This window comes from Stegostoma tigrinum, chromosome 15 (genome assembly GCF_030684315.1).
Source record: "Stegostoma tigrinum isolate sSteTig4 chromosome 15, sSteTig4.hap1, whole genome shotgun sequence".
NCBI classification, from domain to species: domain Eukaryota; kingdom Metazoa; phylum Chordata; class Chondrichthyes; order Orectolobiformes; family Stegostomatidae; genus Stegostoma; species Stegostoma tigrinum.
In genome coordinates this window covers 40,936,551-40,959,718 of record NC_081368.1, presented here as the reverse complement: position 1 = coordinate 40,959,718, position 23,168 = coordinate 40,936,551, and the positions used below count along the sequence as shown (strand labels likewise).

Below are 23,168 nucleotides of genomic sequence, written 5' to 3'. Positions count from 1 at the left end.
CTACCTTCCAGTTGCCCCCCACCCCATACTCACCCCCTTTATCCAATCCCCATTAATCATTTACCTTGGGGGCTACCTTTGATGCCACAGTGCCAAATTCTGTTTGCCACTTCCCCAATGATCCCTGTATCACCCACTTGCCCATATATGGCGTGACTAGCTTTCTCAACTATTATAACTTAGCACAAAAGATTATACAGCTTGAAAAATAAACTTCTAACTGAAATTTATTTAATACTAGAAATATTTGTGGGACAGCTTCCCAGGTAGATGAAATATTAAGGCTTGAATTGGAAATTTCATCTCGATGTGTATCATGCAGATAACAAGCTGCAGTGGACAAATTCTGCACATTCAAGAGTTTTATAACATGCCAGTGGAGCGCCAAAACTAGGTGTGTACTCTGACCATCGGATTTACGGAGTGTCATCAGCAAACTAAAATAGATAGGGTTTCCTCTTTCACACCATCTCATATGCATGAAACAGTTGACAAAAATGGAAGAATTCAGGGCAATGAATGGAATTTCTTTTGCTTATTGCCTAAAGCATTATTATTAAATTCTGTCCAGATATCAATCATTGGAGACTTGATAATGGGTAACAACATCCCTGTGCAATTCCACACTAGTAAGACCTTCAGAAGGATCAACAACTTTAAATGATAAATTAATACAAGAAAATGTTAAATATTAAATAACTGAAAAAATAAAGTCAAAATTAAGGATAGGTAAATGAGTGAAGTATTTGGATTTTAAGCAAATACTGAAAAATAAATATGAGAGAGAAAACAATTAAATAAAATGTAAATAATTGAGGAGAAGAGGTTTTGGGAAAAATGTCAAGTTAGTGATCTTAGACTTTCTAAAGATACAAATGAATGATAATGCAAACGATTCTGTGTGGTTTGTGTTTTAGGGTAAGGTATGCTGTATATATACTTTAGGTTAGTTTTTTTAAAATTACTATGGCATGTATGTTTTGCTGGCTAGGCCAGCATTTATTGTCCATTCAAAGTTGCTCTGGAATTGAATGCATTGGCCATTTCAGAGGGCAGCTAAGGTCAACCACTTCACTGTGGATGTGATCATGCAGGTGTCCTAAGGTGAGTTTAGGGAGGACAGAAGTCCCCCTTGGACCAAAAGCCCAAAAGCTCATTTGATCTTGATTTCCAGTATGAATACAAACCCTAAAAGCAGAGCTTCATGATTATTTTAACCTTTTAGATTTTAAGCAGGAGGTATCAGGAAATGTCAAGTGGTATATTGCTTCACATTTTTTTAATATGGTGATGCGTGAAGTGCTGCTAATATTAGACTGCAACAGGAACACAACAAACATCAGGTACTACATCCAAAGTGCCAAAGTATGTGAACAATATCACAGTAGATTCACTAGCTTTATTACAGTTTATTATGCTGTTTCAGGTAAAGCGCCTAAAAAGGTTTGAAGGAGACCAGAGTAAACTGTCTGAGGCAGATCTCTTTATGCTGCTCCTGGTGAAAGTTCCAAGGTAGGACAATAGCAGTATTTAAGGAATCAAGCAGTTAAGGACTGTATCGTTTCAAATATTATTAGTGGATTTATTGGAAATTTTCAGTAGATTGCACTTGAAGGATACATGCAAGAGAGGAACTTTGGGGGAAAGACTACATTTACACAGCAATTATTTGTGCACCAGGCCCCATTGAGATATCATCCTTGACTATCTTAACTTGTGACCTCTGAACTCAGACATGAATAACTGGTAGCCCACTGTCAGAATATAAGACTACATCCGTTAGCAGCAGAGTAGCCTTCTCCACCATATGACATAATCATGGCTGATGTCATCTCAGCTTCAATTCCACTTTACTGCACACTCCCCATAACATTTTGTAACTAAAAACTAACTTTCACAACTCTCCATTCAACTGAAAATCTGTCTATTTACTCCTTAAATTTATCCTGTGTTGCAGCATCCACTGCACTCAGGGATAGTAAATTGTACAGATTCATGACCGTTTGAGAGAAGCAACTGCCCTTCATCTCTGTTTTAAATCAGCCACCTCTTTGCCCATAACTGTGACTTCTTGATCTAGATTGCCTTACAAGGGGAAAAATCTGCTTTACTTTATTAAGCTCCTTCAGCATCTTATTTACCTCAATTAGATCTCTTCTCTCCCTCCTAAGCTCTAGCAAGTATACACACTACTTTCGTAGATCTAACCTGCTCTATCTCTCCAGATGAGACAAGGTTTTCATCTCTGGAATGAACCTTCTCTGAACTGTATTCATTGTGTTACATCCTTCCTCAAGTAAAGGGACCAAAACTGTCTGCAGTACACGGATTATAAGGACTAATGATGCTGGAGCTTCACAGTGGGATGCTGAAGAAGGGTCCAGACCCGAAATGTCAACTTTCCCGCTCCTCTGATGCTGCCTGGCCTGTTGTGTTCCTTCAGCTCTACATTGTGTTAAATCTGCAGTACTCTAGATTCAGTCTCACCAATGCCTTGTATAATGGAACAACACATTCCTACTTTTATACTCCATTTGTTTGGCAATAAATATCAAAATTTCATTTACCTTCCTTTTTATCTGCTTACAGGCTTTCTGCAACTCATACATAAGGACACCGAGAGCCCACTACACCAAAGCATTTTGATGTTTCTTCAAATGTATCAGATGTGAATTGACCACCATAAATTTTCTTTTTGGCCTACACCACAATGTAATCATGAAGGGAAAAGGACAGTTCTCAATTCCTCTTTTACATCATGAACCATTTTCTCTGTCCTCACTATCCTTTCTTCCCCAAGCCAAGTTAATTCCACAACACTGTCCTTTGTACTCCCAAAACGGAGTGTATCCAGCAAGAGTGGGTAAGTTGTTGGAAGGGATTCTGAGAGACAGGATGTAAATGCATTTGGAAAGGCGAGGATGGATTAGGAATAGTCAGCATGACTTTGTGTGTGGGAAGTCATGTCTCACAAACTTGATTGAGGTTTTAGAAGAGGTGACCAAGAAGACAGGTGAAGGCGGAATAGCAGATGTTCTGGACTTTAGCAAATCCTTCAACCAATTGGATACAAAATTGGCTTGATGTTGGGTGTAGTGATATGACAGAGTGCAATGATAGAGGGCTGTTGTTTAGATTGGAGGCCTGTGACTACCGGTGTGCTGCAAGGATTGGTGCTGGTCCATTGTTGTTTGTCATTTATATGAACAATTGAGATGAGAATATAGGCGGCCTGGTTAATATGTTTGTGGATGACACTAAAATTGTTACAGTGGGCAGTGAAAAAGGTTATTTAAGAGAACAGCAGGACCTTAATTATCTGGCCACTAGGCCAAGGAATGACAGATGGGCTTTAATTTAGATAAATGAGCAGTGTTGCATTTTGTAAGACAAACCATAGCGTGACTTACACAGTTAATGGTAGGGCCCTGGGCTGTGTGAACAGAAAGACCTAGGGGTGCAGGTACATCGTTCTTTGAAAGTGACATTACAGGTAGGCAGAGTGATGAAGAAGGCATTTGGCAGACTTGTCTTCATCGGTCAGAGCATTGTGTACAGGAGTTGGAATGTTGTGTTATTGCTGTACAACATATTGGTCAGACCGCATTTGGAGTACTGAACACAATTCTGATCACCCAGCTACAGGAAGGATGTCATTAAAACTGGAAAGACTGCAAAATGATTTACAAGGATTTTATGGAGACTGGAGGGTTTGAGTAATAAGGAGAGGCTGGATGGGTTGGCGTGCTTTTCCCTGGAGTGTAGGATGACGTTATGGAGGTTTATAAAATCATGAAAGGCATAGATAAGGTGAATAGCCAAGGTCTTTTCCCCAGGGTATAGGAGCCCAAAACTAGGGAGCATAGTTTTAAGATGAGAGGGGAAAGGTTTAAGAGGGACCTGAGGGGCAACTTTTTCTCCCACAGAGGGCGGTATGTGTATGGAACAATCTGCCAGAGGAAGTGGTTGAGAAAAGTATGATTACAACATTTAAAAGACATTTGGACGGGCACATGGATAGGAAAGGTTTACAGGGAAATGGGTCAAATGCAGGCAAATGGGACTAGCTCAGTTTAGGAAATCGTGTTGGCATGGATGAGTTGGGCTGAAGGGTTTGTTTCTGTGCTGTATGACTTTATAATCACCACTGACTAACTGTTATTTCTCTTTGCTGTTTGTTGCTGGTGAGGCATTTTCAAAATGTGTGGGTTGTGGTGAAACTCACAGGAATGTGGAACAGAACTAAAATGTCAGATCCCCAACGGCAGGATGGAAGTTAATTATTAGTTAGCAATTGAGAACAGAGCATGCTTTCTGGCAACAAGCATAGGAGCCACTTTTTAAGACTATAGCATGCCATGCACATCTATGAAAGCACAACTTCAGTAAATTAAATTGTACCTATGAAATTAAATCTGCAGCAAATGGGAATCACATGCATTCAGACCACTGAATGGTTCAAGATGGCGTGAAACAGGGAAGTTAGCCTTCCTGTTGGACTTAACTGTGGATAGGTGGGAGTAAGGGCAGGAATTATGATGCCATCTGAAAACTGGAAGAATAGCACCTTCAAGATGACCAGAGGATTAGATAGGGTGGACAGTGAGAGCCTTTTTCCTCAGATGGTGATGGCTAGTACTAGGGGACATAGCTTTAAACTGAGAGGTGATAGATGTAGCACAGATGTCAGACGTAGGTTCTTTACTCAGAGAATAGTAAGGGTGTGGAATGCCCTGTCTGCAACAGTAGTAGACTCGCCAACTTTAAGGGTATTTAAATGGTCATTGGATAAACATACGGATGATAATGGAACAGTGTAGATTAGATGGGCTTCAGATTGGTTTCCCAGGTCAGCGCAACATCGAGGGCCAAAGGGCCTGTACTGTGCTGTAATGTTCTGTGTTTTATGTTCTGGTGAGGGGCTGAGGATTGGTAATGGTGGCGGGGAAGAGGAAGAAGAAGAATCCAGAGATTACAAATCCCTCAAATCTAGCCAAACTGATATGGCTGGATGGGAACAGATATTCTGTGAGGCCCACCTGGCTGACCTCATTATATACACTACAGGTGCTATTTAAATAAACTGTGAATTCTATACTTTGCATACACAGATCAAGTGAAATATCTACTGGATGCCTTTATTATGATTGTGATAGCAGGAGCTTAATAAATCTTAAATTCAAGTGAAATTGAGCGTCTACATAATGTAGTTATTATACTAATTTGAAATTCCCTCTATTGAGAATGTGCCCAGCTATGGATCAAGGATCATTTTATTGTGGGTTCAATTTTGTTGAAAGCAAAAAGCTGTTCAAATTTTAGTATTGACAACTTTTTATTTCTTCGCTGCTATTTTCTTTATTAATTGTTTTCTGTTTAGTGGGTACCTTCTCATTTTCCCCTGGATTATAAACCATAAAACACAAGGAGCAGAACCATGCCATTCAGCTCACTGAGACTGCTCTGCCATTCAATCAGACCATGCCTGATCTGATAATCCTCAACTCCTCTTTCCTGCTTTCTCCCTACAAACCTTGATTACTTTACTGATTAAAAATCTGTCTATCTCAGCCTTGAATAGAATAACCCAGTCTCAATAACCCTCTGTGGTAAAGAACTCTACAGATTCACAATCTTGTGAGAGAAGAAATTTCTCCTCATCTCTGTCTTAAATGTGCAACACCTTATTCTGAGATTATGTCCTCTAGTCTTAGACTCCCATAGGGGAAACAATCTTTCTACCCTGTCAAGGCCTTTTAAGAATCTTATATGTTTCAATAGGTTGCCTCTTATTCTTCCACATTCCAGTAGTAATAGGCCTGATCTCTCAACCTGTCCTCTTAAGATAGTCCCTCCATACCTGGCATTAACTTAGTGAACCTGCTCTGTACTACTTCCAAGACAAGGATAACTTTCCTTAGATAAGAGGCCCAAAACTGTTCAAAGTGTTCCATTTGCAGTCTGACTAGTGCCCTGTGTGGTTTAAGCAAAACATCCCTACTTTTATATTCCATTCATTTGACCTAAAAGCTAACATTTCATTTGCCTTCCCTATTACCCACTGAACTTGGATGATAACTTTTTGTGATTTATGGATGAGGATTCCCAAATCCTTCTGTTTCTGTAAACTTCCTCCCATTTAAATAATATTCACCTCCTCTATTCTTCATGCCAAAGTTTCTTAACATTAAATTCCATCTGCCAAGTTTTTGCTTACTCACTCAATGTATCTATATCACTGCACATACTTTTTGCATCAACCACACTACTTGCCTTCCCACCTATTTTTGTATTATCTGCAAACTTGGCTATCATCCATTCACATTCTTCGTCCAAGTCATTGATATATTCTGCAAATCGTTTTGGTCCCAGCACTTATCACCATGGCAGTTCATGAGTTACAGGTTGCCTTTCCTGAAAATACCTCCCTTATCCCAACTTACAGTTTTCTGTTAGTTAGCCAATCCTCTATTGGTGCTTATATACTATCTCTGAAACTAAAGCCTCATGGGCTGTTATCTTATTAAGTAGCCTAATGTGTGGTACCTTAATATATTACATGCGCTGCTTCGCCTTTATGCATCTTGCTTGTTACCTCCTCAAAGCATTCTAATAAATTTGTCAGGCATGATTTCCCCTTCATGAAGCCGTACTGACTCAGCTTGGTCATATTATGCATTTCTAAATGGTCTACTATTGTATCCTGTATAATAGACTCTAACATTTTCCAGTAACAGGCATTTAGCTGGTCATTGGACTGAAGACTATTGACTCTAATTTTCTGTTTACTCAGGCTGCCACACCTGTTTTGTCTCCACAGCACTCTCTATTTTTGCCTTTAATTATACTGCCCCCTACCACAATTGCATTCTGATTTCCTTCCACCACATGAATAGCTCCCTGTACCAAGATGCAGTGGTCAATTTGCTCATCCTCCCTTCAGTTCCCATGCCCTTCTGCATAGCTTGCAAGAACCCCATAACTGTTGGATGATTGCAGGAGATGAGGTTTCCCCCAACTGGATTTCATACCTCACTCACCTGCAGTCTGTTCTATGCTTTAGCGGTGATAATATACCTGGTGCATTTTAGAAGAAGCTGGCTACAATTTGACTATTTGCTGAAGACCATTTTCTTTCCCTTTGTCCTTCAAGTATTTTCGCCAAGTCAGTAGTGTTCTCTGAGTCCATCTGTTGCCAGACTCGCATGTTGTGCTGCTGAAAGTAGACTGCTGTTTTCTCACTTATTTGGGTACTGATACATCAGTTCCCATCTGTTTCAAACATCTTCCACTCACCGAGTAAATTCTCCTCAATCATTGTGGAAGAGGTAGAAGCACCCAGTCCCCTTGTCTGTACCAGCAATCATTCTACAACTTTTCATTTTACACATCAATGATCTAGATGGAGGAAATGAGGGCGTTCTGGCTAGGTTTGCAGATGATACAAAGGTAGGTGGGGGGACATGTAGTATTGAGGAGGCAAGGACACTGCAGAAGGATTTTGACAAGTTAGGAGAGTAGGCAAAGAAGTGGCAGGTGGAATACAACATGGGAAAGTGTGAGGTCATGCACTTTGGTGGTAAGAATAGAAGCATGGACTATTTGCTAAATGGGGAGAAAATTCAGAAATATGAAGTGCAAAGAGACTTAGGAGTTCTAGTCCATGATTCTGTTAAGGTAAACTTGCAGGTTGAGTTGGTAGTTAGGAAGGCAAATATAATGTTAGCATTTATTTAGTGACAACTAGAGTATAAAAGCAGGGATGTACTACTGAGGCTTTTTAAAGCTCTGGTCAGATCACATTTACAGTATTGTAAGGAATTTTGGGCCCCATATCTCGGGAAGGATGTACTGGCCCTGGAGCGGGTCCAGCTGAGGTTCACAAGAATGATTCCATGAATGAAAGGCTTAACATATGAGGAACGTTTGAGGACTCCAGTTCTATACTCAATGGAGTTTAGAAGGTGAGGGGGGGATCTAATTGAAACTTTTGGAATACTGAACAGCCTGGACAGAGTGGATATTGGGGAGATGTTTCCATTGATAGGAGAGTCGAGACCCAGAGGGTACAAACTTAGAGTAAAGGAAAGATCTTTTAGATCGGCGATGAGGAGAAACTTTTTTAGCCAGAGAGTGGTGAATCCACGGAATTCAGTGCCACAAATAGTGGTGGAGGTCAGGTCATTGAATATATTTAAGATAGAGATAGATAGGTTCTTTATTGTTAAGGGGATCAAGGATTAGGGGGAGAAAGCAGCAGAATGGGTTGGGAAACTTATCAAAGATAATAGGAACTGCAGATGCTGGAGATTCCAAGATAATAAAATGTGAGGCTGGATGAACACAGCAGGCCAAGCAGCATCTCAGGAGCACAAAAGCTGACGTTTCGGGCCTAGACCCTTCATCAGAGAGGGGGATGGGGGGAGGGAACTGGAATAAATAGGGAGATGCAATAGGGTTCCCTGGTATACTGCATCCACTGTACCCGGTGCGGCTTCCTCTACATTGGGGAAACCAAGCGGAGGCTTGGGGACCGCTTTGCAGAACACCTCCGCTCAGTTCGCAACAAACAACTGCACCTCCCAGTCGCAAACCATTTCCACTCCCCCTCCCATTCTCTAGAGGACATGTCCATCATGGGCCTCCTGCACTGCCACAATGATGCCACCCGAAGGTTGCAGGAACAGCAACTCATATTCCGCCTGGGAACCCTGCAGCCATATGGTATCAATGTGGACTTCACCAGTTTCAAAATCTCCCCTTCCCCTACTGCATCCCTAAACCAGCCCAGTTCATCCCCTCCCCCCACTGCACTACACAACCAGCCCAGCTCTTCCCCCCCACCTACTGCATCCCAAAACCAGTCCAACCTGTCTCTGCCTCCCTAACCGGTTCTTCCTCTCACCCATCCCTTCCTCCCACCCCAAGCCACACCCCCATCTACCTACTAACCTCATCCCACCTCCTTGACCTGTCCGTCTTCCCTGGACTGACCTATCCCCTCCCTACCTCCCCACCTACACTCTCTCCACCTATCTTCTTTACTCTCCATCTTCGGTCCGCCTCCCCCTCTCTCCCTATTTATTCCAGTTCCCTCCCCCCATCCCCCTCTCTGATGAAGGGTCTAGGCCCGAAACGTCAGCTTTTGTGCTCCTGAGATGCTGCTTGGCCTACTGTGTTCATCCAGCCTCACATTTTATTATCTGGGAAACTTATCAGCCATGATTGAATGGCAGAGCAGACTTGATGGGCCAAATGGCCTAATTTCTGGTCCTATGCCTTATGGTGTTATGGTCTTATGCACCTTCCTCCTGATGATGAACCTAATATGGAATCGAGTTTTTCCACATGGGGAACTCATCTTGTGATTGCTGCAATCTGCCAGAACCTTCTTGCTTATTCATAGCCTAGGCAAATGTTGCAGATGCCAAGTGTCAGTGGTGGTATCTGCATATGCACAGGCAGACATCTATGTAGAGACATTTTGGCGTTCATAGCACACACTGAAATATGTCGTCCAGACATTCAGCCTCGGGTGAGGTAATGGCAGGGTTGGTGATTTTATGTCTGTCCCTGTTTCATGATTTGCTGGGTTCGTTACCTCTGCTTACCTAATTGGTCGGCCACTGTGTGATTTCCCTTTGTCATGGTAAAATGTGAACAATCAATTTTCAACATCCAATGTCTGATTTTAATATCTGGGATCTTCATGAAATGTAATGGGTTTTAAAAATGATGAAAACACAGACGGCAACAGTGGTTACTTGACCAGGTTGAGTTGAACTCATGAAACTAAAGTGAGTTAAGCACAGTCTGAGTCAAAATTGACAATTTATCCAAAGGCACTGAAACTCATTCAGGCATGAAGGAACCATTCTCTCCTATTTTCTGCTTACCTCTTTCTGAAAGTTACACTTATTGGGTGGAAGACACGTGCAGATTATTCAGCTCGAAATGAATATGATGCCAGACACAGGAATACACAAATGAACTGCTTACCACAAACAGATTTTGAGCAGAGGGAGAAGGAAAATTGATTTGTAACAGCAAGACCTGCAAGATTATCTTTCTCTCTCTCTATGTCTTCGTCTCAAAATACGCACCTATGATAAAGCAAATTGGAAAAAGACCCATTTACTGATAACTCAAAGTTTCTGCAATTTTCACTATTGCCAAGAATATCAAGTAAACTGCCCAGGTCTCAATTTCAGTTTTAACAACTCAGGGACTCTAAGATCTTTTTAAACTGCATGTTCTTTACTGTCTTATTGGAAGAAACCTTCATCCCTTTTAAAAATTTTTCCCTATATTTGCATGTGTTCAGTGTTGAATTTTATTATGTTTTTGTCAGGATTTATATACATAGAATTCCCTGTTCTTTCACTCAAGAAAACCTTGTCATTGGTTCCTTAATTTTGAATGGTACTACTTTTAATTGAAGTGTGATATAGCTGTATGCTAAAATGAAGTAAAGTATTTGATCCACCTGATCATGGGAGTTAAAAAGAGGGGCCAATTCAACCTATTTCACCTGGTCATAAAGCCATCTACAGCTACTCCACCTTGGAGCAGAAGTACTATGCCCTTGCAGTCCACCATCAAGATCCTTGATGTGAGAACACTCTTACCCATATCTTTTTCTCAAACTTTTTGACAGTAGTTTCCATAACCAATATGAGTTCCTTATAAATGCTGCTAACTATGAGTTTGCACATCCTTTTACCAATTGATTAACCTCATTTGACAAAAAAAACACTTTCTAATGAGTAATGTTTACCACATTTTACTGCCATCCCAGAAGGCAGAAAGTATCAGTGGAACACAATGTTGTGGTCATAATATCATCTGGCTGTATTTACTGTTAAATATTTAAGAAACAAAAGCGAAACTGGCAATAGTCTGATGTTTTGATTGGATGTGTACGCTTTACCTATTTTAGTAGCATAATATAGTTGCTCTAAAAAATATTTTCTGTGATCCACAATCCAATCCTGTGTATGATGAGAGCACATTCAATAATGTTGATGTTAAGATTAAAATTTTCATTGCGTCTAGTGAAGAAATCTAATGGGAGGACAACTAGTTCTATATTAGTGTGATAAAAAGTAAACTGACGCCGAATTTCTATATTATATAATTGATGTCCTTTACCTAGTGCAGAGTGTATGACTTGATGTCATTAGCACGATAGCACCAGGCGATTTAACTTTATTGGACGGTTCCAGCTGGAACCCGAGAGATGCAAAGTGCTGTATTTGCTTTATGAAATTGATCCCCAGCAATATTGTTCCAAAGTTTTGCATATGTCTTTAATGCAGCAGTGGCAGTTCATCAATATAGTGGGATCCATGTCACTGTTCCATGGTTTAACAATTCCAAGAAAGTCAATGGGTCAGGTATCCCTCCACTTGCACCAGTTCAATTGCTATTGAAATAATGACACAGATTTAACAACAAAGACTAACATTTAACAATTGCTCTGCCAAATGCTTCTCCTTGTGTATCTAGAAGCAAAAAATATGGACATGTTGCTAGCTGTTCAGGGAGCTTTTGCTGATCCTGATGCATGGGAATAACATTGTTTTATTTTGCAGTTATTGTTTGCATTTGGAAGCTATGATTCTTAAGGACGAATTTGAACCACAAATAAAATCGCTTATGACATCTGTTTGTACAATGATAAAGGCTGCACATGGTAAGATCCTAAAACAAAATTAGTGGATGTGTTTCTGTGAATGTAAACACAAAGTCAGCTACACTTAGATCATAAACAACATTTACCATGTCATTTGCTGTGTTCAGAACTATGTAAGCCACCCACTAATACCTTATGTGTAAGTTTGCATGCAAACAATTGAAATTCAACATTGAACCAAGCGACTTTACATGTTTAACTCTTAAGACACAAATACTAACACTTCAGAAAGCAAGTGAACACTAAAGTAAAACAAGTAAAATTCTTCAATATTTTAAAATATTTGTGTTTATATTGTGTTTTTAATGACCTCAAGGTTTCACAAAATGCTTTAAAACCACTTACTATATTTTGAAATTTGATTACCACTGTGCATTTTGGAACTCAGATTACACTTTGAAGATCAGTCCCCTTCTTGAAATTTTCAGAATCCCTAGCACTAGTCTTGCCCAATTAGACATTTTCCTCACTCATTGCAAAAATATTTGTATATATGTGCTACCATTGCAAGTTGGTGTGGGTGTACTGTAAGTTTTGCAAGTGTGGGAGACAGTTTAACTGTGCATAAATCTTTTGCTGTCTTGCAGAACTGCGGAACTGTGATGAGCTGCATGCTATCTTGAGACTGGTGTTGAAAGCTGGAAACCACATGAATGCAGTAAATATTTTGAACAGAATAAACCTACCGACACTGTATTCATGATCATGTTTTTTTTATGACTTTGTCACAAGCTGCTGCCTGGACCTGTTGATGATTATTTTAGCCAAAACCCAGCTCTTTCTACGAAGAGTTAACAAGGTGTAGAGCTGGCTGAATACAGCAGGCCAAGCAGCATCAGAGGAGCAGGAAGGCTGACGTTTCGGGCCTAGACCCTTCTTCCGATCTAGACCCGAAACGTCAGCCTTCCTGCTCCTCCGATGCTGCTTGGCCTGCTGTATTCATTCAGCTCTACACCTTGTTATCTCAGATTCTCCAGCATCTGCAGTTCCTCCTATCTCTTTCTATAAAGTTTTAGTAACCCACTATCAAATCACCCATCAACCAATTAATAAACATAAAACTTATGAACACTGGTTACCAAAGGCAATGTAACATTAACTAAAAATCAAGAAGGGTAGTACACAAGTGAGGAGGCTAAATCAAAATGTAGTTGGTAAGAGAAATAATACACCTATCCTCCTTGCTGCCCTTTTCTTTCTAAAGGTTTCCATGGTGCTGATAGACATCATGTGCTCCCTCTCCAAGGAGACCTGGGTATGAACATAGGCGGTTGAGACTTATGACCAAATCTGTGGCCATCTGCCTGAACATGCTAATGGCAACTTTAGCAAAAGCCTTTTGTTTTATATTTAAGAAATTCAACTATCAACCCAATTAGCAAATTAAAGAACAGATTTTTTTTTATTTTTAACACCCACCACCAATATATCTAATCTCCTAATTAATAAATTACAAATTACAGACATTACCACTTAAGGGCAGTGTGATAACAACAAAAATTTAAAAAGTGAGGAAGAATCTAAATCAAAATGGATTTGAAGGGGGTAGTAGAAACCAAAAGAACTGCAGATGCTGTAAATCAGGAACAAAAACAAAGTTTCTGGAAAAGCTCAGCAGGTCTGGCAACATCTGTGATGGAGAAAACAGAGTTAACGTTTTGAGTCCAGTAACCTTCCCCACGGGTAATAATGCATTCTAACCCTTGTCGTGCCCACTTCTCTCTAATAGCATCAAGGGTACTTTTGGACACTGCTTGCTCCGACACTGCGTACTCCATTACCAAACATACCCAGGTACAAACATAGTTGCAGAAGAAAGGCTGGCAATCTGGAATTATAACCTTCTCCACAGCCCACTGGCTGGATCTGCAGTTACATTATCACCACACCTCCATGTCCCGGGGTAAATCACCATCTCCCATGGTGAGATTTGAAGCCAGAACCCAGAATATTAGTGTAAAGTTGTGCAATACTTTTCTAATGAGATTACTACAATGCCACTGCCAGCTCGTGTTTTTATTTTAAATGCCCACTGCCAATTTTTCTAATCACCATTTTACAAATTCCAAACACCAAGAGCTCAGCTTTTTTATTTTGATGAATCTGGTATCTCATCACCCAATTAACAAACAGCAAATTACAAACACTGCCCAACGCACAGAGTTTCACAATAACAAAAGGAACAGAAAGGTGTGGAAAACAATGGTGAGAATTAAATCAGAAAACTAGTGCATTTTTGGCCCCATGGTACTCACCTGTCTGTAAAAGCTAGTAGACACCATGTGCTTCTTCTTCAAGGACACTCAGGCACAAATATACCTTTGGAAGAGAGACAGACAATCAGGAATAATGAGCTCACCACAGCCCACTGCCTGGGCCTGTTGATGGCTACGTTAGCCAGACTGAGAAGCAGGCGCAGAAAATCGCCCTCCAGATTGCCCACATACCTTCACACTGTCTGACCAAAGATCTGGAACGGGTGACTGAAGTGCAGCCAAAAGAACAACAACAGATTTTTAAAAAGGTGAACAGGGAGTGTAATCTCCCAGAACCAAAGAATACAAGGTTCATAGTAACCTCAACACCACAGAATAAACAGTCGGGCTGGCAGTAAAGAATGTAGTTTGTTTTTAAATCAACCTGTTCAGATGTGTTTTAAGATACTCTGGAAGGGGTAGGACTTGAACCCAGCCTATAGCAACACAACCACCATGTCAAAAAAACCCTCACAAACCGTGCCTTTGTTTCAAATACCCAGTTTTTTTGTTAAAGCCCAGCCCTAAATTAACCAATTAAAGTAAGTAATCAGGAATAAATAAGATGAGGAAGGAAGTAAAATGTGCCATGGTTTGATTCCTGAAGAATGTTTCTAATTCTTGTACCCAAAAACTGGGGTAACCTGTCCTTACATGTTTGGTATTGAGCTGTAGACTTATCTTCTATTGAAGGTAATTTGCATCAATAACCATGAAGTCCAAAACTGTACAAATTAATTAAGGTAGACAGCAATGTTCCCTCCCAGTCGGAGAACATTTCTGCAGTCAAGGACATTCAGCCTCCGATCTTTGGGCAAATGTCCTCCATGGCAGACTTCAAGATACACAACAACGCAGAATCACCGAGCAGAAACTGATAGCCAAGATCAGTACCCATGGAGACGACCTCAACTGTGATCTTGCATTGATGTTGCACTACATATGATCCAGCCACACTTATATATCGGTAAAACCTTCCTTACTATCCTGTTTTGACACCATCACCTTGATAAATTGTTATGATCTCTCTACCTTAATTAGTTTGTACAGTTTAAATTACTTATAACTTTGGTTAGACCTTCAGCATGCAATTGTTATTACCTGCCATGTTATTTCCAGTCATTTAGTTTGTCTCCAGCACTGGTTAATTTTTAATTTTTTGTAATTATCCCACTGTCTCATTTAATTGTATTATAGTCATCCCTTTGCTTGTTATTCAGTTGTTCACACATTACTCACGCTGTCTAATGCTCTTGGTCACCTGCAGAAACTTACTATTCAACATTCCACTCACACCAGCTGTATGATCTTTTGATCTCTCTGCCTATAAATTCTGTGTGTGTTCTTCTTTCTCACTCCACCTGACAAAGGAGCTGCGCTCCAAAAGCATGTGATTCAAATAAACCTATTAGACTATAACCTGTTATTGTGTGACTTCTGACTTTGTTCACCCCAGTCCAACACTGGCACCTCCACATCAGACATATTTTCTTACCAGACATTTTCTTATCCTGTTCTGATATGCTATTGCATGTGGAATTTTGAACCCAAGCCACCTGGATCAAAGATAGGAACATTACCACTGCACCTCAAGATCCCTCAAAGCCCTGCTCTCACATAAAAAGCCCAATGAGCGTCATCTCTTCTCAATCAACTCTGGTGCTGTTCTGGTTGATTTTTGAAGGGACCTGCATTTATATCAATATCATTAGCATGTTACACCTCTCTGGATAAGCATGCAAATTTATCTTGTGTTACTATTCCATTTGCAGGGAGGATATTCAGGAAATGCTGCAGGATTTCGGATTGCATCACTATTGAAGCTTGCTGACATTAAAGCAAACAAACCTGGTGTGAACTTAATACACTTTGTAGCAATGGTGAGTAATTTGAACATAAGGAACTGTCAAGAGACCTCTGGACCCTATTTTCAGGATATTGTTCAATTCACTGTTCTCTCATAAGCTGAAACTGTTTAGATCTGTTCTAGTTTTAACAGCAGGAATGAAAGCAACACTTTGGATAATAAAATTCATTGTGCTTGGTGCAGTTAATTTTGTAACACAGAAGAATGATATTAATAAATATTTTGTGACTTTTCCAGCTGTGACTTAGTGATAGTGCCCTAGTCTTCAAGGTCGATTAGAGAGGCTTAAGCTTGTGAGTTAAATAGCTATTTCTATCCAATATTAGGGAAATGCTGCACAGTTAGAAGTGATACCTTGCAGTTTAGATGCTAAAATGCTTTCGAAGATGAATTATAAAAATCCCATAGCAGGACTTGAAAATGATTAATGGAGCTTTTCTCCCATTGTGTTTTGTGTGGCCAAAAATAATCCCTCAGCCAGAACCTCAAACAGATGCTTTAGTAGCTTATTTAATTTTATTTGTGAACTTCTTGTGTGCAACATGTCTTCTTGTTTCCTATACTAAAATACTGACTACTCTAAAAATATTTCAGTGGTTGTAGAGTACTGTGGGAGGTCCTGAAATCATGAAAGGCACTGCATAAATGTATATCTTCCTTTCTAATAGGGAACAAAAGCCAACTACTGGGGGCATCTGATAATACCTCTGCCATTTCCTAAGTAGTTAGGAAGACTTAAGTCACAAGTTATCTTTGTTACTGCAAACAAATTTAATTTTCATATGTTTATAGCACATTAGCCATATCATTGTGCTTAATTAGGTGAAGCTGTCATATGTCTCTCATTTATTCTTGTTGATTCTTTAGTGTCCATTCTTTATTTGCGTTTGTACATTTTGCTTCCATTTCTCTGTCTATGTATTTCACTCTTGCTTGTTTCTGTGTTCTCTTTTGCTTGGTATCTGTCTTCTTTGAATGGAAGATTTTATTTGGTTTGGTCTGAAGGCTATACCTGTTGTTTGGAAGTTGTATTGCGCAGTGAAGGTTTTAGAGATAATGTAGCGAGTATTGCTCAGAGGTTCTGTTCCATCACTTCTCCCACTGCCACTTGCTATCCCTCCAGACACTATTGGTTATACTACACCATTCAAGTTCTGTCTACTATTGTACAATTTACATACTTTTTTCTGCCTTGACTGCTTCCTACTAGCTATAATTTCATATTCACACCATTTCATTTTTTTCCCCAATTCATTAAACTTGGCTATCTGACTTCGTATTTCCCTTATGTAGATTAACTCCCCTCACTTTTACATTTATATTTCCTCCATCTCATTGCAGTAAGGAAAAACATGTTTCCTTGCAATAAACGAAGAAACAGTGGGCTGAATTTTCCTAGCCCCTGGGTGACATGGGCTGTGGCGAAGCAGTTAGGAAACTATACTAAGTTTGGCAAAATGGGATTCTTGATATTGAGAGAAAAAAATCCAATTTTATAACCACACTTTGAATGGCAAGATAGAAACCTTGCTATTGAGGTACAAGAAACCCATCTGCAAGAGAGGGATGATGATGGCCTAGTGGTATTATTGCTGGACTGTTAATCCAGAGACCCACGTAAAATTCAGGGACCCAGGGTCGGATTTCGCCACAATAGATGGTAGAATTTGAATTCAGTACAACGTTGGAATTAAGACTTTGGTGATGAGCATGAAACTGTTGTCGATTGTTGAAAAAACCCATCTGGTTTGCTTATGTCCTTGACGGAAGGAAAGTATTTAGGATGGGCAATTAATGTTGGCCTAGACAGTGAGGCTCTCATCCCATGAATAAGTAAAGGTTACACGTACTTACTAGCTAATCACAGCTCTTATACATGCAGTTTCCATTCTTCCACATTCTGGAGAGGAACTGGACAATAACTCCCCACATCAAAGCAGAGCAATTATCCAGCATCTCCAGCTCACTGCTTGTTCCTCTGGGCTTCCAGCTTGGACAGCAATCACAACATCTCATGTTATGCTCAACAGGCAACATCCCATTCCCTGACCATGAAACTGAGCCTCAGACACGCACCAGACTTACCACATCATCATGTGGTGAATCTCCAACTGACTTAGAGCACAGTTCTGCACTGCAGTGCTGCATTTTGGAATGCATGGCATGTTTCATTGTAATGCTGCTGCCAGGCACTTCTTGTGCAAAGACAAAACACCTGCACTCATTCCTGGAATATCTGAACAACAAGGACACCTACGTTAGATTCCTGCTCATTGACTACAGCTCCGCCTCCAACACCATTATCACCACCAGCTTGATCCCAAAACTCTGAGATCTTGGTCTCAGCTCCACCTCAACTGGATCCTCAGCTTTCTGACCTACAGACTGCAATCAGTGAAGATAGACACCTGCACCTCCTCCACGACAACACTTAACACTGGAGACCCCAAAGCTGAGGCGTCTGCCCCCTGCTGTACTCCATGTACACCCATAACTGTGTTGTCAAATGCTGAACAAATGCTGATGATACCACCACAGTAGGACAGATATCTAACAATGGTGAGTCAGAATACAGAAAGGAGATAGACTTGGTGATGTAGTGAAATGTGAACAACATCTTTCTCAACGTTGGCAGAACTAAAGAACTGATCATTGACTTCAGAAAGAAGTGGGGGGAACACGCCCCCAGCTACAGAACTGAGGTTGAGAGTGTGGAGAGAGTCAAGTTCCTAAGAATGAACAATAACTGACAACCTATCCTGGACTTCCCATACAGATGTGACAGTCAAGAAGGCACAACAGCTCTTCTTTTTCGGGTGGCTGAGGAAAGTTAACATGTCCACAATGTCCCCACCAACTTCAATAGATGCACCATTGAAAGCTTATTGTCTGGGTGCATAACAGTCTAGTAATGCAACTGCTGTGCCCAGGACCGTAAGAAACTACAGAAAGTTATGTGCACAGCCCAGATCATCATGGAAGCCAACCCACCATCTATGGACTCCATTTACATGGCTTGTTGCTGCAAAAAGGTCCATCATCAAAGACCCATCTCACCCTGGTAATGCTTTCCTAACAACCTGTTCCATCAGGCAGAAGTTACAGATTCTTGAACACACACACCAGCAGATTCAAGAACAGCTTCTTCCTGGTCATTATTAGACTGATGAATGGACTCTCCAACATCAAATTATGCTGATCTTGTTAATGCTGACCTTGCTTAATGCACACTCTATGCGATGTAAGCTGTATATCTCTGTCTAAGTATTTTTTTCAACCTATGATCTTACACCCGTGTTAACTATGATCTGCCAGTGCTGCTCATAAACAAGACTTTTCATTGTATTTAGGTACACGTGATTAAAAAAATCAATCAATCATGCATGAACCAGGAGCATCTCAATGGTCCTGACTTGCTTTCTTACTATTCACTCACTTTACGCATGCTTGGATGTTCACAACAACGCTGTCATGCTTTGCTGTGCATTATGACACTTTGTTATCTCTTTTGGAACTTACAGACTGATGTTACTTCTGTCTTGCCTTCCTTTTTAGTGCAGAAATAACATCAAGCAGCTTGTCATGTTTGCCAGCAGTGTTTGGTCAAGCAGTGGATATGTTGCTGTAATGCACCATGCTATGTCAATGTTACAGCTACAAGCTATGCCTCCAGTTTACACAGCAAACACACTGCATGTGCTTCAACTATATGACATGTTTAAAAATCTAAGAGGAGTAGTCCTCAGCCAGGTGAATGGAGACTGAATTCCGACGCCAAGTTTGGGCATAGTAGGACAAAGACATTCCATGAGATCAGTTCAAGAACTTGAAATATTTAGTTGCTTCTTTTGGGTGTCCATGTTCCAAGGATCTATGTCTTTTCAGTCCAAGGAATGGGCCATAGTCAGTCCTGCAGGCCCAATTCATTTAGTCAGGGATTTGCAGTAAGTAGGTTGGGATGCTGCACAAAGATCACTCAAGGGGTCAGGTCATTCGCCAGTCAGGGCTGCCTTTCCAAGTTAGCCAGGGGTTGCACCAATATCAGTCCAGGGATTCTGTTCACTGAAAGTCTAGAGGGAGGTTATCAGGGGCCACTGTTGTGTTCATGATGTGGAGGTGGTGGTGTTGGACCGGGCTGGACAAGGTCAGAAGTCACATGATACCAGGTTATAGTCCTGGCTGAAATCACAAACTTTCCAAGCACTACTCCTTCATAAGGTGAAGTGTGTGCTGTGTTAGGGATACTAGGGAAGTCAACTGTGAGGATTGGATGCTGTGGATGAAGAGGGCATAATAATTGTGAAGGGGCCCAATTCACATATAAGAGTGGGAGATGATAAATACGTGAGTACAAAGGGTACTGTTGGAGGGGGTCATGACAGCAGTTCTCTGACCTGTAATATCTCTTCCTTAACAGGCTACATAGTCATGGCAGTGATTTTTATTTATTTATTTACTCATGGGACGTGAGTGTCACTGGCTGGGCTAACATTTCTTGCCCATCCCTAGTCGGCCTTGAAAAGGTGATGGTGAGCTGCCTTCTTGAACCACTGCAGTCCATGTGCTATAAGCAGACTCACAATTCCATTATGGAGGGACTTCCAGGATTTTAATTTAGGACTATGCCATGGTTACTCTTAACAACACTGTCATGGACAGATGCACCTGAAACTGGCAGATTGGTGAAAATGAGGTCATGTATGTTTTTCCCTCTTGTTCGTTCATCAGCACCTGTCACATAGCCAGTCTAGTAGCTGGGACCTTTAGAACACAATTGGTAATTTTACGCCAAGTCATGCCTGGTGGTGGACATTGAAATCCTCCACCCAGAGTACATGCTGCAACCATGCCACCCTCAATACTTCCTCCAATTTACGTTCAACATCTTTATCTCTTAAATCCTATTCCAGTTTCAGGAAAAGTTGCAAGAAGTCAGACAGAGCTGTGTGTCAGATGGGGGAGGAAGCAATTCAGAACTGTAAAAAGGCATGTGAGCAGGTATATTTAGAATGCTGCCAGCTTTTAATCTGTATAAATTTATGTCAATAAATTTATTAATGGGCTATATTGGGAATATTTTATAGACCTCGTTCCCATTAATAAAATAAATTATTGCCATCGCAATGATATTCATTTGCAGCTAAAACTGACAAAAAAACTCACAATTGATCAAAAGCAGCTGTCACTGACTTGCTCATACTGAAGAAATATACTTTAAGGTTTGAACTCTGATATTGCAGGATGTTATCATAAACAAAAAAAAAATCATGTTTTAATGCCTGACCGTTTTACTGCAATTGTTTACAGCCCTGGGTGACTTGTACAGGCCTCCGTGATGTTTCATGTCATTTGACAATGTTTAGTTGTGGAAAAGTTGTTGTTCCGATAACAATATTGTTCAATGTTTCGCATATTTTTATGAAATAGTGAAAAAAATCTCTGGAAGAAGTGCCATCCAAGTGGCTACTTTCCTCTCCTTTTTGTCTTTTTGCATACGTTATTTAAATTCCCCTTGATGGTGCATAAATTTGATTGACTCTAACATCTGTTTGAAATGTTTTCTTTTTCAGATGGGTAAATTAAGACCTGAGCATGTTAAAAGCTTTATAGTAATGCTACATTATTGGTGTTGTTAGCACTATCTTAAATAATTTACACTTTCTGTCTCCTCAAGAGGTTCTGAACAGAGCTGGAAATAAATTTTAAAATTAAGTTTGGTACTTTTTTACCTTTCATACCCTGCTGGCCAATGTCACCATGCTTTGCTGTCATAGAATTTCATTTTCAGTTGCCATTGCAACATTCCTCCTCACTTAGTTCTTAATGCAGTCTTTTCCATGCTCATCTCCATACTATGATCCAAATATTGGTGGTGAGAAGTTATTCCAGGTCAGAGAAAAAAAACTCCTTCTATACATATGTGATAAAATGCATAACGTACCAATTATTTTGAAAGGCAAAAATCCAAGTAATGTACTGAAAGCAGCTCCTAGATTTTACATGATTTAGCAAGTCTGAAATGTCATCCCTTTATTAGATGTGAATATCATTTGACACCAGTTGTTAATTTGCTGATCAACTTTATGAGCATTTTATGGTATCGCATTTTGCAGGAGTATGTCATTTTGGTCATCGGCACATTTGAGATTTGTCTTTAAATAAATCCATTGCAACTAATTTATTTAATTGTTTGAAACTAGTATTTATGTTATTAACAGGAAGCAGAAAAAAGGGATAAAAAGCTTCTTTCCTTCCCAGATAAACTAGAACACATTGGAGCAGCTGCCAGGTAGGATAATATGTCTCTCCCTCTCCACGCTGCAGAAAACCCTACAATTATGACAAGTATTAATTTTTACATACTTGCAAACATCTGTCTGTCTATGCCAACATATATTTTAACAGCTACTAGTTACCTTCAAGTTTATAAAGGACTTTTTGTTCCTACTTTACAGTAAGGAATACCTTACATTTATTAACAACAAATGGGCATTTATATGAATATGAATGGTTTGCATGCTGTTTGTCATTTCAACGTTCTTTTGCCCTCATGACAAGATTCCATTAATTCTGTTAAGTCTTTATGCATATCATCACAATTGTTGTCTTCTTTGGATATTCAGGGATGTAGCACAATAGCATCTTGGCCAAGCTTCTTTAGAGCAGAATTTTGAACAAGTTCAGTGCAAAAAAAACCGAAGGGTTAAGGACAGAAGGAGGTCACTCAGCCCAGCTGGTCCTCATGGCTGTCTTCAAAAAAAATTCAGTTAACCTTACTTCACTGTCATTTCCATGTCTGCAGTTTATTAAATTTCCTTTTGAAAAACATAATTAATTTTAACCCCTGCCCTCATTGACAGTATTTCCAAACCCTAACCACTCAGTATTTCTTCTTCTCACCTTTGTTTGTTCTTCCAAATTACTTTAATTCTAGTTATCAAGCCATCACCAAAAGGAATAGTTTCTCTCTATCTACACTGTCTAGATCCCTTAAAATTTGGAACACCTCCTATTAAATTTCCCCTCATTCTTCTACAAGGACAACAGCTCTGCCTTCTCCAATCTATCCTCATACCTGAAATCCATAGTCTGTAAAATCATTCTCCTAGTTCTTTACTGTACCATCTCTGACACCTTCAAGTCTTTCCTAAAGCGTGCCACCCAACACTTCACACAATATTTTGCAAAAGGCCAAATTAGTAGATCACAATAGTTCATTATAACTTGTCCTTGTATGCAATGCTTATAAAGTCATTGAGTCATAGAGTAGTACAGCACAGAAACAGACCCTTCAGTCTAACCTGTCCATGCTGACCAGATATCCTAAATTAATTGAGCCCCATTTGGACCA

General features: G+C 40.1%; 1 protein-coding gene across 2 annotated transcripts in view; it reads left to right on the top strand.

Moving 5' to 3' along the window:
- The window catches only part of fhdc2 (FH2 domain containing 2), a 73,642-nt gene that overhangs the window by 26,615 nt on the left and 23,859 nt on the right, over positions 1–23,168 (top strand). For both annotated transcript variants that reach the window (XM_048545024.2, XM_048545023.2), the window contains 5 exons: positions 1,427–1,512; positions 11,595–11,695; positions 12,283–12,353; positions 15,723–15,830; positions 22,036–22,106. In XM_048545024.2, coding sequence (XP_048400981.1) covers positions 1,427–1,512; positions 11,595–11,695; positions 12,283–12,353; positions 15,723–15,830; positions 22,036–22,106 — 437 coding nt within the window. The remainder of the gene's footprint in view (positions 1–1,426; positions 1,513–11,594; positions 11,696–12,282; positions 12,354–15,722; positions 15,831–22,035; positions 22,107–23,168) is intronic.